Consider the following 17,438-nt stretch of genomic DNA (forward strand, 5'->3'; position numbering starts at 1 on the left):
ATTTTTGGAGGCCCCTAAGTTTTACACTAAAGTGACTGGCATTTGAACATGAAACAAGATATTGAACTGAAACCTTTTGCAATTGAATTGTATTTTAAATACCTTTCGAATGATGTATAACTTATTGGGGTTAGTACATAAATTTTGTCAATTTTTCAAAAAAATTTTTTGACATAAAATTCAACCATTTTATTTTTATTCATAACTTTTTTCGTTAAATTTGAATTTATAATATGTTGGGGTTAGTTCAAAAGTTTTTAATTAAATTATCTTCGATTGGTCTCAGTAAAAAAGTTATCAATGATAACAAATTTAGCATTTATTATAGTTAAATACTTAAATCTTGATGAAAAAATATATTTTACTTTTTTTCTCTATAGAATGTATAAGAATGAATTTTAGTCAAAACTTTTGAACTAACCCCAACATATTATATATCAAATTAAAGGTTTTTGAAAAACTAATAATCCAGTAAAAGATTGAAGTTGTAAAAGTTAGTCGAAAAAAAGTTATGAATAAAAATGTAATGGTTGAATTTTATGTCAAAAATGTTTTTTTGAAAAATTGACAAAATTTATGTACTAACCCCAATAAGTTATACATCATTCGAAAGGTATTTAAAATACAATTCAATTGCAAAAGGTTTCAGTTCAATATCTTGTTTCATGTCCAAAGAACAGACAAAGTGAAATCCTGTGAACCGATTGAACCGGTTCAAACTTAATATAATTAACACATTTTGTCATAAATTACGTGCTAACACATCGTTCGCACATGTTTTCAAAATCATCCAGAAATAAAAGTGAATTTAATTAAAAATGAAGCTAGAGAAGCCTAAAATAAATACCTCAGTGTTTGAGAACTTCTCAAAATTGACAAATGAAGATGAAAATGTTCGAATATCAGGTGCTCATTCGTTAATTCAGCAGATGGAAAAATTAACAACCGAAAAGGTAAACAAAAATTTCAATTGTACTGTAATTAAACATATTCACGTTGTGTATTGTTTGTAGGAATTATCTTATGCAGTTAAGCGATTAATTAGAGGAACTGGTTCCTCCACATCAAATTCAAGAATTGGATTTTACACAGCATTTTGTGGATTATTGTCAGCAAATATTGAAAATGTGCCAACAGTATCAGAAATTTTTGAGATTATGGCTAAGGAGTTTAAGGAAGACAGAAAGGGTCTTGATTCTATTATTGGAGTAGCATTAATTTGCGGAGCAATCATTAGATCAGAGAAAATGCTTGGAAATTCCAGTGAAGAGGATATCCAAGAAATTGTTAAGCACTTGATAAGCTGTTCAACAAAGCCATCTGTAGCACCTTTAGCATATAACTTCCTTGCAGAATTAGTTACAAAAGTAAGCTCAGATACAGTTAAGTCATCAGTTTGGCCAAACATTTCAAGTCAATTGAATGTGACTAAGGATAAAGTCACAATTAATCCAACATACTTGTTATTGCTCATTGAGGATCATCATCCAGCGACAATAGACAAAACATTCTATAAGCGGAACTGGCAGAGTGACAAAATCCTTTGTTCACAAAATTTGGACATCTTTTTGAATCTTTTATGGAAAATGGATAAAATTAGTTTAATTAACCATCCAATTTACGTCTATTTCATCAAGAGATTGATTGATCTGAAGTTACTAAAAGATTTTTGGCTAAATCACGTTGAGACCTTCCTCGATAAGTCCAAAAACTCAAAATTAGTTGACATGATTACGATAAATTGCGCTATTTCCATACTTAAAAGTTTAGAAGCAAAACCAAAGGAAGTGATAAGTCTTCTGACACCAAACTTCCTTCAAATGCTTTTAGTTCAAAGCAGTAAAGTAGCTAAAGATGAAGACATCCAAGAAATGCACAAAGAATTTTATGAACTTTTGGATCAACGCTTGCAAAATCTCAAAAATGATACACAGAAGCTGCAGGCATTGAAGCTGTTCAATCACTTGTCCGTCGAAAAGAATTCAATCAAGAAGTTCATTACAAATCTTGTAAATTCATTGGAAGTTGATGGACTTACTGAAGCTGTTGATTATATTAAGGCAGCAGTGACGAATACTGAATTAGATGACAAGGAGAGACAGTATGCAGCAACAATCATCCAGAAGATATTGATGACTAATAAATTAGTCTCAAATAATCCAGAATGGCGCATTGAGCAGTTGAATTTCTTTGTTAATCTTGCCTTTCTTAAGTCTAAGGATGGAACGGAAGTGACTAATGAAGAGAATTATTCAAATAGTATTGCTGGAAATGTCAAAAATCTATTTTATCATAGTTTAGAGCATAAATATCCGAAAATTGAGGACGAAAAGAAAGTTTTGATTGGAGTTATTAATCATATTAATGAATATATAGCCAAGGATTCAGGAGCGTATATCCAAAAACCTCTTGAATCAAAATACACCGATATTTGGACTAAGATGTACGAAGAAGTTACAACAAAGCCCGACAAAAAGGACAAGAAATTAAAGAATGTTTTCCATGTCCTATTAATGCACATGGGACTCCAGCTGTTTAATAACAGCGAAGTAGCTGAAAATGCCATTAGTGAGTTGCTTGCTGTGCTTGAACGTGCAGTCACGAAGAAGACAAAGAGTGATGAAAATGAACCAGAATGGATTGAAGTTGTTGTGGATTTATTCTTGACACTTTTGTCACAAGAGTCTTATGTCCTCAGAAAAGTTATTCAGCACATATTTCCATCACTTTGCAGTGCAATTAATGTGTCTGCATTCCATCAAATTCTATCAATGTTGGATATAAGAAATAAGGAGAATCCATTACAAATTAATGATGACGAAGAGGATGAGGAATCGGGTGACGAAGAAGAGGATGAGGAACTGGATGAAAATGGAGTCGATGAAGAAATGGACGACGAATCTGAGTCAGATGAGGAAGCATCTGATGTTGAAATGATTAGTGACGATGAAAATGAGGAAAATGCTATTCAAGATACAGTTCGTCTAGCTGTACAAAATGCTTTAAAGGAAAATGGAGATGACAATGATAATGATGACGATTCAGACCTTGATGTCGACAAAATATCGCCAGAAGAAGGCAAACGACTCAATGAAGCTCTTGGAAATGCCTTCAAAATGCTCATGGAACATCGAAACTTGAAGAAAAAGAAGAAGACAAAGTCTGTATTAATGGCAGATAAAGCACTGCTTCATTTCCGTATGCGTATTCTTGATCTTGTTGAGATCTACCTCAAGAATAGTCCACAAATTGAAATTTGCTTAGAAATTCTTCTGTTCTTCTTTGATTTGATGCCATTAGCTACAACACAGCCTGAATTAAAGGTACGATTCGAAAAGATTTTCGTACAGCTTAGTCAGTTGAAAACATTTAGTCTAGAGACTGTCCAAAATGTCACACAAAAGAATTTGGCTGAAACATTCAAGAATGTCCTTGAGAAAACATCCAGAGAAAAAACAAACATCCAGCAACAGAATTATTTCAAGCATACATGTGTCTTTATCATTTATTCATCACATATTCTACAGAAGCTGTCTAATGACGAAGATGATGAAGTTCTAAAGACAATAATTGAGCACATGACACAGTTTATCAGTCACCGAAATCCAGCACTTCAGTTAACGACTTTCATGAAGATCCTGTCTATCCAATGGCCTGGAAATTTCAAATTAGCAAGAATGATAAGTGATGATGGCTTGAAGCCTGCTATCCGATCACTACGTAGAATTCAGTCACTACAAATGCTTAGGGAATTTTTCAAAAATCACTTCCTCTTCCAACAGAACCAGAAACGAGCAACAAAATATTTCACAAGAATTTTTGATCACTTAAAGAGCTATGCTGCTGATGTCAATGAAGTTCCACAGCCAGAATTTTTCGAGTTAGTCCACTTCGTAAAGGCAATGAAAAATTTCAAGGAGTTCACAGCTAAGGATGAACTTATTGCAGCTATTCAAAAGTTCCGCAAACATCTGATTCTTAAACAAAATATTTTAAATGCATACCGTGATCTGTGCAACAGCATGAAGTTTGAGTTTATTCCTAATGATAAAATCGATCCATCAGACGTGAAACAAAGCAATGATCAAGAAACAGCAGTTGTCAAAAATGGAGATGGAAAACGCAAGCAATCAAAAACCAACAAAAAAGAGAAGAAATTGAAGAAAATTCAGGAATTAGAGGAAGCATCGAAAGGACTCGATGCTAGCTTCTCTTTTGCTTAAGAACTTTTGTTAAAATTTGTAATAATATTAAGTCAGAAGTAATATCAATAAAAATGTTTGAATTATATCAAAATTTGTGGATTTGACTTTTTAACAATTTGTGGATCTGCTGGATAAGACGTGAGATCTCTACAACCATACAATGCATACAACACTCTTGTTTAAAACAGTTGTTTTATGATCAGAGACACATGACATTGAAGTTCAAATTTTGAACTTTAAATTCAAATATTTTTGACCGTTAAAAATTTGAATTTTTTAAATCCGTTAAATTGTATGATCCTTTACTTTTTAAAAGATTCGCAGTAAAATACTAGATAGTGGCGGCTCAGATTATTTTCATTTTATTTACAATCTGATTATAAATTCATGGCATTTTTGACAATAGAATTAAATAAAAACAAATATTTCAATAATTAAGTCTTAATAGATTACCAAAAATATAGAAATTGTCTATAAAATTGATTAGCTTGCATATTTTTCAACTATGTTCCTTAGTTTTACGCTTTTTTCTGGTTATAGTCCATACGACTGTTCCGTCATCCTCTATTTCAGTCTTGATTTTCCTTTTTTTGCTCTTCCTTTTTTCAGACGAATTGTTCAATGAATTTTCCTTCGTTGACTCGAACGAGTCATTTGGAGATTCTTCAACTGGAATATTTTCAGTTTTTGGCTCGACAACATCTTCCTTTTTCTCTTGCATGACTTCAGTGATTGGACCAATTATCTCTTCAACTATAATTGCTTTGTCTTGGGTAACTTCTTGAGGTTTCTCAATCACATTTGCAGCTGTTGGAAGAAGCCCATCGGACGTTATTTTTTGACCTTGATGAGTTGTTTGAGCACTATTGGACGTTTCGGCTTCCTGTTTCGTAGTTGAAACACTTTCTGACTTAGATTCAACATTTTTTATGTCCTTCTCTGGAAATATTTTTGCCTCAAAAATTGGCTTGAATTTTTGCTTTTTGGGTGCTGGTTCCTCAATTTTCACAGGAACTTCCTCTTTCGTCTCGCAATTCTTTGGTGGATTTTCAGGTAACTCATCATTTCTGACTGTTTTTACTTCCTCCACTTCTTTAATTTTTTTATCGTCTACTTTTTCAGACTGAATAGGAGCTTCATTTGTGTCAGATTCCGCAGATAAATTCAAATTGCTTGATATTATGTCACCATTTTCAAGTTTTGCCTCTTGCTTTGCTGTTTTGTCAGCAGTTACCTCTTGTGTCTCATTTTCAGGTTTGGTCTCTTTCTGTGTTGTTTTGTCGGCAGTTATCTCTTGTTTCTTATTTTCAAGTTTTGTTTCTTTTGGTGCTGTTTTGTCGACAGTTAACTCTTGAGTCACATTTTTCAACGAAGAACTGGTTTTTTCAGGTTTGGACACAGCAGTTTCAATATTTTTGGGCTCTTCAACTACTTTTGGAATAGCAACAGCAGGAATGTTTTCAGCAGGTACTTCTTTCTTGATGTTTTCGCTTAGAAGTTTTACACTTCCAGAATCAACAGTTTCGTTGCTTTTTGGTTCTGAACATTTTACTTCCTTTTTAATGTCTAATTTTTCTTTAGCGATTTTATCGTTTTTACTGTCTTTGTGATCACTTCTGCTTTTATCACGTTTCTCATCAGTCTTTTCACTTTTATGGCTACTTTTCTCTTTTGTTCGATCCTTTTTATCTCTTCCAGAACTGCTATCCCTTTTGTCATCAGACTTTTTTGATGATTCCTTGCTACTGGAAGCAACTTTATCATTGTTGTTCTTTAAAAGAGTTTTACGTAAATCGTCCTCACGTAGTTCCGGTTTAGAACTCTTCTTCTCATGCTTTTCAGGTGATCTGGATCTAGTGTTTTCGTGACTCAATTTTCGACTCCTTCCTTCGTAGTTTTTACTTCTAGATACATTTTCAGGTGATCTGGATCTAGTGTTTTCAGGACTCAATTTTCGACTTCTTCCTTCGTAGTTTTTACTTCTAGATACATTTTCAGGTGATCTGGATCTTGTGTTTTCAGGACTCAATTTTCGACTTTTTCCTTCATAGTTTTTACTTCTAGATACATTTTCGCTTCTATGGGAGGTTTTGCGATAATCATCAGAATCCCTTCTCTCTGGAGATAACTTTCTCTTATGTCTTTCAGACTCTGCTAATTCCTTTGACTTGTGTTTATCATGCTGCTTGTAATCGTTATGTCTACTGGAACTACCTCTGCTACTATCGACGAACTCAATTTTATCCGTTTGTGCCCATTTATCACACGTTTTTTTCGAACCTTTATTCTTCCTGAATATTATTTCGTCCATCTCACGTCTCAGATCCTTAATTTGTTGATCTTTTCTGGATGTTGGAAAAATGGTGAAATACTTGAAAATATTGCTATAAATAACTTAATTATCAAATAATTACCTCTCGATCTCACTTTTTGCAGTTGCCAACAGTAAAGACATGTTCTTTTTCAATTGAAAATTGCTTGTTTTTAATTCATTAATAATTTTTTCTGTTTCTTCTCGAAATTTTTCATAACTTTTCTGTATTTCTAACTCTTCTGCTTGTTTTTTCTGTACTTCCTCTTGTAAAGGCTCAATAAGTGCCTCGTCCAAGTCACCGTACAAGTCAAAATCCTCGTTATCCATTGTAAATTTAATTAAAACTCTTATTTTAGAAATTTTTACGAAAAAAATCAAAAAATTCAAAACAATAACCACTGTTTTAGTCTTATAACTATTTGACGTATGTCTGTCAGTTAAGTTGTTGCATACTGATTTATTGTTTATCAGTTACAATGTAGAATAGGTCTCAGTTAATTAACATCTCTTTGGTTACTTTGATTGATCGTTAAATGATATTCCGGAAGCCTCAATGATGCTATTAATAACGAAAAACAACAATCTCATATCATGTTATACGAGCCACAATACTAGTGATAATAATAAAGCGTAGTGAACTGCCCCAACAGGGATTTTGAACAGCAAAAAACGACACATCATCGCAAAAATTAGTTTTTTAGAATTTTTAATTAAATCTTGTGAAATAAAAGAAATTAGGCAGACATGGCGTTAATGACGATGATAGCAAGGACAATTGATGGATTGCCATTAGTTGGAACTATGCAGGAGAATGAAGAAGTATGTAAATCGACAAATATAATAAAAGAAAGTTGTTGAACATTTCAAAATATTAACTTAATAAATTACAGTCGGGAAAGAATGTCTTAGAATATCAGAATCAGGCAAAGATGCTGTTTAGAAAACTTGGGCCAAATTCACCGCAGCGATGTACAATAGAGACAGGCAATTATTTATTTCAGTAAGTTATAATCTGGACCATTGATCAAAATCATCTTAATGCCAATTTCGTCAATCTCTTGCAGCTATTTAATTGAAAATGAAGTCTGCTATCTTGTTCTATGTGACAAAATGTTTTCCAAACGACTCGCATTTAATTATCTCGAAGATCTTGCCCAGGAGTTTTATAATAATTATGGAAGGAAGATTAATACCGTCACAAGACCGTACCAATTTATTGAATTTGATATTTACATACAGAAAGCTAAGAAATCATTAACCGATAGAAGAAGAAATATAAACACAATTAATTCACAACTCCAAGATGTTCAGAGAATTATGGTACAGAATATTGATGACGTTTTACAGCGCGGTGCAGTTTTATCAGAATTAGACACAAAAGCTCAAGGACTATCAATGTTGTCACAGAAATACAAGAAAAGTGCTACACAATTAAATAGACGATCCATGTATGTTAAAGGTGCAATCGCTGGAATCATTTTATTAGTTATTGGCATGTATTTCTGGTTATTCTGAGATCAAACATTTAATATTGATGGTAAATCGTATTTATTATTCCTTTTACATTTGAATCATGATTTATTTTTTATCCAAGTTGGGGTTTGTTAGAATTATTTAATGCATTATTAAAAAAATGAATAAAAAAATATCAAATATCTAATAATAGCAAGCATGTTGATCAATTTTTGATGATTTAATGTCCTCGTACGAGATTTTCTAACGGAAATTTTTCAAACTGAAACCATATAAAAGCATCTCTGAAAATACATTTGTAGGGTTTAAAATAAAAGAAATTGTTTGAATTTTTAAAACAATTGTACGGTTTTGTAGCATTTGAAAATCAAATTTTCGTTAAAAAATCAATGAATTTATTACAAAAAATGACATTAGCATAATTTCTGTTTGAAATAATTAGTTTATAACTCGAGAATTTTTTATTGATTGAATTATATTCATCTTGAAACAAGGAAAAAAATGATTTAAAAAAACTTTATATTATAATATAAGTTAATTGCAATAAAAAATTTATATTATGGGATATAGAGATGATAGTCTATCATTATTTTCCAGGTTTACCCTTTGCCTCAGCTTCTTTTCGCTTCTGTTCGCGCATCTTAGCTGCTTCCTCTCTCTGCTGTCTGATTATGGCCAATCTAGCTAAATCAGCTCGGGCTTGTTCCGTTTTTCCCTGTGCATGCAACTTTTGATAGTGAGCTTGTTTTTGTTGTTTTTCAAGCTCTTCTCTTTCACGACGAGATAGTTCGGGTGCCGCCGCAGGAGCCGCTGATGAAGAAGTCGCCGGTGCAGGTGCCTTACTGCTTGATGATCCAGCTCCAGCTACTTGTTGGTCTAAATCTTTAAGCTTTGTGGTCTGCTTCTTTTGGACTCGATTTGGATTTTCAATTTCAATTAGATTATGAACACCCTTATTCTTGCCTTCATCTTCAGATCCTGATGATTCGTCACTTCCCTCATTGTCAGATGCATCAGATGCTTCTTCACTTCCTTCAGACGAATCGTCTTCTTCTTGATCTCTCTTTTTACGCCATCTAAAATGTTACAAAGTAATCAAATAATAACAAATATGCGCAATTTAATCAATAAATTTACTTCTTCATCTCCTCCTTTTTACGTTCCATCTCTAACTCTTCAGGTGACGTAAAGTGACGATTACGTCCTTTATGATTTACATATTTTCCTGAAATTGATGAGGTTTAGGAGATTTTGATGAGAAAAAATCACATTTTCCAATATTCCATATTATTTGTTGTTAATTCATTATAATTTTACATGCAATCAGTATTATTGACTTACCTCGAGGCATATTTGTAAAAATAATCCCTAAAGGCAGTGATTTAATCGATTTAATTAAGAAAATTCAATATAAAGAAATCAACAATCCAGGGTTTACAACCGAAGCTCCAATTATGTCCAGGATTTTAATTTCAACGGTTAAAATTTATTTGAATTTGAATCAGTTATTCGTGCAGGGTTGGAAGTTGTCTAGAAATTAACTGTTTGGTACATTATTTTAAAATATAAACATTGCGTTAGCATGACGTAGCAATCCGGATATACAAAGATCTCAATATAGATACAGATGATAAGTGAATCAGGACAGTAATGATCAGCATACGGACAAAAAGTGATAAATCGTGAAGATTTCCAACCCTGCCAGAAATCCAGGGGAAAACAACTAAGCAGCGCATTAAAAAAATCCATTGAAAGTTATTTCCCTTGGAGGAAAAAAACCATCAAAAAATACGAAGAAATTAAATTAATTAATTTTTTATTAAACACAGCATAAATATCGAAAATTAAAGGTGTTTTATGTACAAGAGTGTCATTGTTTTGCTGAGAAAAGTGTAAAAATTAGTGAGAATAAAGTTATAAAGAGAATTTAAGTGAAAAAATTTAACTTCGCTTCACGCGAAAAAAATGGCAAATCGGTGAGTTTTTCTCAATTTTCATGTATTTTCCTTGTAAAATTTTCCCAAAAACAGTGATAAAAACATTCAATGTATCGGCATTCATGTGTTAAACCAAAATGCGGTTCGAAAATATTGTTAATTAAAGTGCGATTAGATTTTTTCATTAATGCCTACAAACATATCATCATGCTTGATATTTTTTTTCTTCTTCCCTTCCAATTTTTCTCCTCATTCCCTTTAAACATTTTTTTTTTCGTCTCTCGCTTACTTACTTTCTAAAAACATAAAAATCTATGATTCTACATATTACCTATCTCTTCTAGATTTGACCAACGCAAAAAGCCATTCCCGACCGATCCACCGTTTATCGCGTTTGTTGGAAATTTACCGCAAGGAGTCGTTCAGGGCGATGTCATTCAAATTTTCAGCAAGCAAACTGTAAAAAATGTACGTCTAGTAAAGGATAAGGAAACGGACCAGTTCAAAGGATTCTGTTATGTTGAATTCGATACAATTCAAGACTTGGAGGAAGCTGTTAATCTGGACGGACGCATTGTCCTAGATAACAATCCTCAACCTTTAAGAATTGATGTTGCTGAGCAAAAAAAGAATGATCGGTGAGTCTAAACTATCTATTATCCTTAATTACATTTTAATTAATAATCGTAAATATGTAGCGGCGGCTTTAATAATCGTCGTGGAGGAGGAATGATGAACCAGAATCGCGGATTTAATAATGGTAATAATCGTGGCGGTCCAAGTAATCGTGGAAATTATAACAACAGTAATGACAACAATTATCGACGACACGATGGCGGAAGCGGCAGTTTCGAAGGTGGAAATATGCGAGGACGAGGCAACTACAATGGTATGACTTAACATTTTGGTCTAAAATTCAATATAGTAACTTTGATTTTGTGAATTAGATCGTGGAGGAAGCAACAGAGGCCACTACGGAAATTATAATGAAAATAATGATAACTATCCAAGACGTCATGATGGATATGAAGGAAATATGCGCGGCGGAGGCGGTCGAAATAATTATAATGGTAAGAGATATTTATGCTTGACATATAATTGTAAAATTTTGGTCCTATCTAGACAATCCTCATTCAGATCGCGGAAATCGTGATGATCGATACAATAATTTCGGAAATCGTGGAGGACATCAACATCCAAATCGAGGAGGTGGTGGTGGTAGCGGCAGAGACGGCGGCGGTAGTGGAGGAAGCGGAAGCGAATCCGGAGAAAGAAGAACTAGTGAGAGCATGTCACAGTTATCACTTGAAGGTAAACTTTCTCTCTCTTATCTTAGTTCAATAATGCATTTTTAATGAGCATAGATTTGGACTGTCTAGACATTTACTGCTTCTAATTGCCTATTCATAGGCTTTAAAGCTTGTAAAGCTTCATTTCCATCTTGAGATTTGAGAAAAGTAATTTTTGAACTCAGGATTAAATTTTTAATCGCGGGATTTATTTTAATCCATGGATTAGCTTAATCAAAGTCTAATTCAGCTTTTGTCAATCAATTTAGATGTGTAATGCAATTCGCAAGACTAATCAAATAATAATTCATGCATCCTCTTTGAAATCAGATGCAACGTGTGTTGTTGCTAAAAATGATGGTCAAGAGTACCATATGTCTGCAAAAAGTGTATTTTAAGAGACATTTGTAACAAAATTCTAATATAAAATTAAATATTGTATCATTTCAGAACGCGACGCAGGCAGACCAAAGTTAATGCTTGCACCGCGTACTGTAAAAGAGCCAGTTAATGGATTGGCTGAAACTAAACAAGCAGCAGCTATTTTTGGGCTAGCAAAGCCCCGAGATGAAAAGCCGAAAGATGATGAAGAAGAAGGAGAGGAACAGCCAGTTGAATAACTGAATAATCGTTTATTAACGCATAATTTTTAGATGCGCAGGACGTTTTACACTTACTACAACAAAAAACATCAAACAACAAAAAAATAATAATGAGAAAAAAAAAACTTTTACTGTAAACACTTTTGATTTTGATTTAGAAGCGATATATCGCAATTTATGTGGTATAGATTTATTAATTATTCTTTTTTTTTAATGACACTGTATGGAACTGAAGTAAGTTTTGTGGATTGTGTACGATGAAAAAACATGTAAAACAAAAAATCTCACAGTTTAATGTTTGACTATTTAACTTTTCATCTCTTAGCATAAATTAGAGTTCGACATCGATCTCTATGTCATATATCCTTCAAATTGGATGGATATATGACCTAATGTTCAGTTTCATCATGTCCTCATTTTAATTTTTTTTTAATCTTGATTTTAATAGTTTATAAGATAATACAAAAAAATTTTTTGTTTAATTATTACTATGTCCTGCCTCTTTTACTCTTTTACTTTCTTTGATCAACAAACAAAACCATAATTGCAAACATGATAATGACTATAATACTTTTGTCCGAGCAACATTGAACAATATTGACCATGAGATGTGCTTTAAATTGTGAATTATCTACAAATCATGTTGAAAATTTTTGGGGATCTGTAGCTCAATGTGACTCAATAGACTAACTTCTGTAAAGACTATTTGTCACAGAATGAGGAAGATGGATCTGTAAAACTAATATTTTTTTTTTAATGACATGATTTGTGGATGATTCAACATTATAGCTGCTTTTTATGGTCGATTCTTGATTAGTGTCACTCGGGTTTTCCTACAACAATATTTTGACTCCGAAACTATGATGATAAACTGATTGACTTGTGCTGATAATTCTTGAAAAAAAAAACTAATGTGTATGTCTCGCAAGATAGTTGCGTGCAAAAAAATGGGCTTATTTTCTTATTGACTTCAACTTTTATTTTGAGGAATGAAAACAAAAAAAAAATCGAAAAAATAAAAAAATTTAAAGAAAAACATAAAATTAATTTACATAAATGTATTGTAAGAGAAAAAAGCGCATCCCTCATTATGAAAACAAAAAGAATATGATAAAAAAAAAATTAAGGAAAACATAAACTTATATTTTGAGCAACATAAATTTTGTACATACTAAACTTTTTTGCGTAATATCTATTGATCATAATTGACGAAGTAAGATGCTTAAGCATCTGAATCATCGCATGTTTAATCCATTCTTTTTGAAACTACACACACACACACATAAGTTTTCTTTATTTTTAATTTCATTTTTGACGGACGAATGGGATGTTTTTATTTGAAAAAAAAAACTCAGTTTCTTTGTTTACGTGAACATCCCTAAGAAAATATAAAAAAAAAAAATAAAATAAAAAAAGAAAAATACTAAAATTAACGATTTGATGGTAAAAACACTTTGATTTTTTTTAAACTATTTGTAGTGTACAAATCAATATAAATCCCCAAAAATATTACTAATTTAATATTAATAATATTGAAAAACTGAAACTTAATATTAAATAAAAAGATTCATAAAAAAATTAAATGTATTTTCAATTTTTCCATCTAGCTTTAAATCATTTTTCATGCCACAACGCGACTCATCAATCATTTTTGTGGTAATTTCCAGTCTGCTATCAACAAAACTCCATCAAATATTGATAATCTCCCATGTGAAATTTTAAGTTTATTGAATTTCCCATAAAATATTTAAAAATTAATAAACACGTGACGAAAATAACGTTATTTCAGCATTTAAAAATTTAACGGTTTTCTAAAATTTGTATTTTTTGACAAAGCAAATTCAAAAATTTAGAAAAAAATTTCAAATCAATTTTCCATAATTTTCTTATACGTAGGCAATCTCATATATATTAGAAATCTTATCTGCCAACTTTGTACCTTTTCCATCGTGTATAAAACATATGTATACTGAACATCATAAGAAAAGTGATGAGAGTCAAATTCAATTTAACGGCCTCAAAAAATTCAAAAAAATTACCGAGGGGAGAAAAAGCGCCTAACCGAAATATTCAAAAATTTGCGAAAAAAGAAGGAAAAGATCAAAAAACATTTTTCAGTGAAAATAATTAATTAAAGCATAATTTAACGATGGATATCAACGATAATAATTTCCGTATCTTGACAGAATACTTAGCAAATACTTTAAACCCTGATCCCGCAGTAAGACGACCAGGTAAGTCATTTAAAATTTCGAGCCAAAAATGCCGAAACACAAGCTTATGAAATTAACTATTTTCCAATATAGCTGAGCAATTCCTTGAAACTGTTGATCACAATCGCAATTATCCACAATTATTGCTTATGCTGATCGATAAAGATGCTGTAGATATGACAATTAGAGTAGCTGGAGCGATTGCCTTCAAAAATTACATCAAACGAAATTGGGGAAGAAACATTGATAATCCAGACGAACCCGACAAAATTCATGAAAGTGATCGTGATGCTATTAAACGAATGATTGTACCTTTGATGTTGAAATCTCCGCTGTCTATTCAAAAACAATTTAGTGATGCCATTCAGATTATCGGAAAATATGACTTCCCTAAGAAATGGCCATCACTTTTGGACGAAATGATTGAAAAATTCCAGACTGGAGATTTTCATGTGATAAATGGTGTTCTGAAAACGGCACATTCCTTATTCAAGCGCTATCGTCATGAGTTTAAATCTCAAGAATTATGGGAGGAGATTAAAATTGTTTTGGATAAATTTGCAAAGCCTTTAACCGACTTGTTGCAGGTAACTAACGAATCTTTTCTCGAAATTTCCAATTTTTTAACGTATTTCATTATATTAGGCCACCCTTAATTTGAGGACAACACACAGCACTAATGAAGCAGCATTGAAAGTCATTTATGGATCATTAGGAATCATGTGCAAAGTCTTTTATTCCCTTAATTCTCAAGATCTACCAGAGTTTTTCGAGGATAATATGGCAATTTGGATGCCAACGTTCCATGAGTTACTTACATCTGATGTTCCATGCTTGAAAACAGGCGACGATGAGGAAGCTGGTGTTATGGAAATACTTCGTTCTCAAATTTGTGACAATATTACACTTTATGCACAGAAATATGACGAGGAATTTGGTCCTTATATGCAACGTTTCGTTACTGCTGTTTGGGAATTGCTAGTTAATACTGGACAACAGCCGAAATTTGATGCTTTAGTTACAAACTCCTTGCATTTCTTGAGTACCGTTGCTGGACGTCAACAATACAGCAGTCTTTTTGCAGAACCAAGTGTTTTGGCAAGCATCTGTGAAAAAGTCATTGTTCCTAATATGGATTTCAGAAGTAAGTTAGTCTTATTGTCCTTAAAAACTTGAATTAATGAAAAATATATTTTTACAGACTCGGATGAGGAGCTTTTTGAGGACAATCCAGAAGAATATATTCGTAAAGATATTGAAGGATCTGATATAGATACAAGAAGACGTGCAGTTAGTGATCTTTTGAGGACTTTATCGCAGAAATTTGAAGCAAAAATTATTGAGCTTTTTAGTCAGTATTTGAACATGCTTTTAGAACGTTATAAGGCAGACCCGAAAAATAATTGGCGCTCAAAGGATACTGCAATTTATTTGGTAACAACATTGGCAGCTAAAGCAACAACACAAAAACATGGAGTAACTCAAGCTTCTCAATTAGTGCCAATTCCACAATTCTTCGTAAGTGATATTGTATCAGAACTTGAACGACCAGATGTAAATGATTTGCCAGTGCTGAAAGCTGATGCATTGAAATTTTTAATGACCTTCCGTACTGTTCTTGGTCCGCAAATAATTGGAGCAATTCCACAAGTTGTTCGTCACTTACAATCTGACAGTTATGTCGTTCACAGCTATGCAGCATGCATTTTAGACAAGATTCTGATCATGAAGGATGGAAATGGAAATCCATTAATTACACAAGAGATTTTGTCACCATATTCTGGCGATGTTGTTGGAGGACTTTTCCAGGCATTATCAAAGCCTAATTCAAATGAAAATGAATACATCATGAAGGCAATTATGCGATCATTCAACACATTAAATGAAAAGACAATGCCATTTATGAGTGCTGTATTGCCAAAGCTCACCGAAATTTTAACTCAAGTCTCGAAAAATCCATCGAAGCCACATTTCAATCACTTCCTGTTTGAGACAATTGCATTAGCTATCAAAATTGTCTGCAAAATTGAACCAAATGCCGTCACATCATTTGAGGAAGCACTATTTCCACAATTTCAATTTATGCTGCAAAGTGACATTATGGAGTTCTTGCCGTACGTCTTTCAAATGCTCTCGTTACTTATGGAAATTCGACAATCAATTGGATCTGTTCCTGAACCTTATTTAGCTCTATTCCCATGTCTTCTTAGTCCAGTTTTATGGGAACGGCCAGGAAATGTTACACCTTTAATGAGATTATTGTGTACATTTGTTAAACAAGCATCGCCACAAATTCAGGCACAAGGAAAATTAATGAGCGTTCTCGGTGTTTTCCAAAAGATGATTGCATCAAAGACCAATGATCATGAAGGCTTTTATTTGCTGCAGCATTTAATTGCTCATTTTCCACGTGCTGATTTACTTTCTGTTATGCCGCAAGTATTCACATTACTCTTCCAACGTTTAAGCTCATCGAAAACAACAAAATTCGTCCGATGCTTGATTGTCTTATTCAATTTCTATGCAGTCAAAGTCGGTGCTAATGAATTAATCCAATTAATTGACACAATTCAGGCACAAATGTTTGGAATGGTTTGTCAACGTGTTTTTGCAACAGATTTAAACAAAGTTTCTGGTGAAATTGAAAGGAAAATTGCAGCAGTTGGAATGACTAAAATCTTGTGTGAATGCTCAATGATGTTACAACCTCCTTATGTCGCTCATTGGCAGCCACTTGTTCAGGTTTTGATTGAATTGTTTGAATTGCCACAAGATGAATCGAACATTGAAGGCGATAACTTTATTGAAATTGAAGATACGGCTGGATATCAAGTAGCTTATTCACAATTAAATTATGCATCAGCTAAAAAGGATGATCCAATTTCTGAAGTTGCTGATGCCAGAAGATATTTCATTGAAAAATTGAGTCAAATTCAACAGCCGGAAATTAAGTCAATGCTTCATCAAATGACTGCACAACATCAAGCAGCCTTGCAAAAATACGCAGGTCAATTTGGAGCGTCAATATTTTAATTAACATGATTATTTAAGTTTTACTACCTTCTCATTTTTTTCTGTTTTCACAAATTATTGTTAACTAAGAAGAAACAGTTGAATAAATTAATCACATGATTATTTTAATGTAAAATCTCCGTTTTTCACTTAATTAAGAATCTTCAAAATTTCAGATTTTTTAAATTTATGAAAATAACGGTCATGAAAAATTTGAATTTTTAACGGATTTCTAAATTTTGAAATGAATTTGATTTTTTTGACAGTTTAAAAATAAATTTTATCGATTTTTTGACAAAGCATGCTATTTTAAGTAAGCTGAATCAAAGTGAAAAAAACATAACAAATAGATCTTGTTTCTATTTAAAAAAGTGCCCTAGCCAAGAAACAATG

General features: G+C 32.5%; 6 protein-coding genes across 7 annotated transcripts; 4 read left to right on the forward strand and 2 right to left on the reverse strand.

The window, feature by feature from the left end:
• Positions 1-736: 736 nt before the first annotated feature.
• Mybbp1A (MYB binding protein 1a) lies at positions 737-4,296 on the forward strand. Its single transcript, XM_070633925.1, has 2 exons — positions 737-953; positions 1,014-4,296. Exons 1-2 carry the CDS (start codon positions 819-821, stop codon positions 4,221-4,223), a joined length of 3,345 nt encoding a protein of 1,114 aa, XP_070490026.1. The 5' UTR covers positions 737-818; the 3' UTR covers positions 4,224-4,296.
• Positions 4,297-4,541: 245 nt separating this feature from the next.
• Positions 4,542-6,576, reverse strand: LOC139085759 (serine/arginine-rich splicing factor 4-like). Its single transcript, XM_070633901.1, has one exon. It carries the CDS (start codon positions 6,514-6,516, stop codon positions 4,705-4,707), a length of 1,812 nt encoding a protein of 603 aa, XP_070490002.1. The 5' UTR covers positions 6,517-6,576; the 3' UTR covers positions 4,542-4,704.
• A 580-nt stretch (positions 6,577-7,156) lies between these two features.
• Sec22 (vesicle-trafficking protein SEC22) lies at positions 7,157-8,184 on the forward strand. Its single transcript, XM_070633877.1, has 3 exons — positions 7,157-7,338; positions 7,410-7,519; positions 7,584-8,184. Exons 1-3 carry the CDS (start codon positions 7,264-7,266, stop codon positions 8,032-8,034), a joined length of 636 nt encoding a protein of 211 aa, XP_070489978.1. The 5' UTR covers positions 7,157-7,263; the 3' UTR covers positions 8,035-8,184.
• Positions 8,185-8,414: 230 nt separating this feature from the next.
• Positions 8,415-9,488, reverse strand: LOC139085742 (28 kDa heat- and acid-stable phosphoprotein). Its single transcript, XM_070633878.1, has 3 exons — positions 9,334-9,488; positions 9,130-9,217; positions 8,415-9,068 (listed from the first exon to the last, which is right to left on the reverse strand). The coding sequence occupies exons 1-3, from the start codon at positions 9,341-9,343 to the stop codon at positions 8,579-8,581; spliced, it is 588 nt and encodes a 195-aa protein (XP_070489979.1). The 5' UTR covers positions 9,344-9,488; the 3' UTR covers positions 8,415-8,578.
• Positions 9,489-9,731: 243 nt separating this feature from the next.
• LOC139085765 (eukaryotic translation initiation factor 4H-like) lies at positions 9,732-12,107 on the forward strand. Of its 2 annotated transcripts, none has more exons than XM_070633909.1 (6): positions 9,732-9,968; positions 10,274-10,567; positions 10,628-10,818; positions 10,877-10,999; positions 11,067-11,240; positions 11,669-12,107. In XM_070633909.1, exons 1-6 carry the CDS (start codon positions 9,958-9,960, stop codon positions 11,836-11,838), a joined length of 963 nt encoding a protein of 320 aa, XP_070490010.1. In that variant the 5' UTR covers positions 9,732-9,957; the 3' UTR covers positions 11,839-12,107. The 2 variants fall into 2 exon arrangements, with proteins under 2 accessions (XP_070490010.1, XP_070490009.1); XM_070633908.1 differs by having other exon boundaries at positions 9,733-9,968; positions 11,052-11,240.
• Positions 12,108-13,907: 1,800 nt separating this feature from the next.
• Positions 13,908-17,181, forward strand: Cse1 (chromosome segregation 1). The gene is made up of 4 exons (XM_070633919.1): positions 13,908-14,054; positions 14,127-14,620; positions 14,679-15,177; positions 15,235-17,181. The coding sequence occupies exons 1-4, from the start codon at positions 13,970-13,972 to the stop codon at positions 17,064-17,066; spliced, it is 2,910 nt and encodes a 969-aa protein (XP_070490020.1). The 5' UTR covers positions 13,908-13,969; the 3' UTR covers positions 17,067-17,181.
• The last annotated feature ends 257 nt before the right edge of the window (positions 17,182-17,438 follow it).

Source organism: Chironomus tepperi, unplaced genomic scaffold (genome assembly GCF_022539635.2).
Source record: "Chironomus tepperi strain 1889 unplaced genomic scaffold, CSIRO-AGI_Ctep_v1 contig_82, whole genome shotgun sequence".
Classification (NCBI taxonomy): Eukaryota; Metazoa; Arthropoda; class Insecta; order Diptera; family Chironomidae; genus Chironomus; species Chironomus tepperi.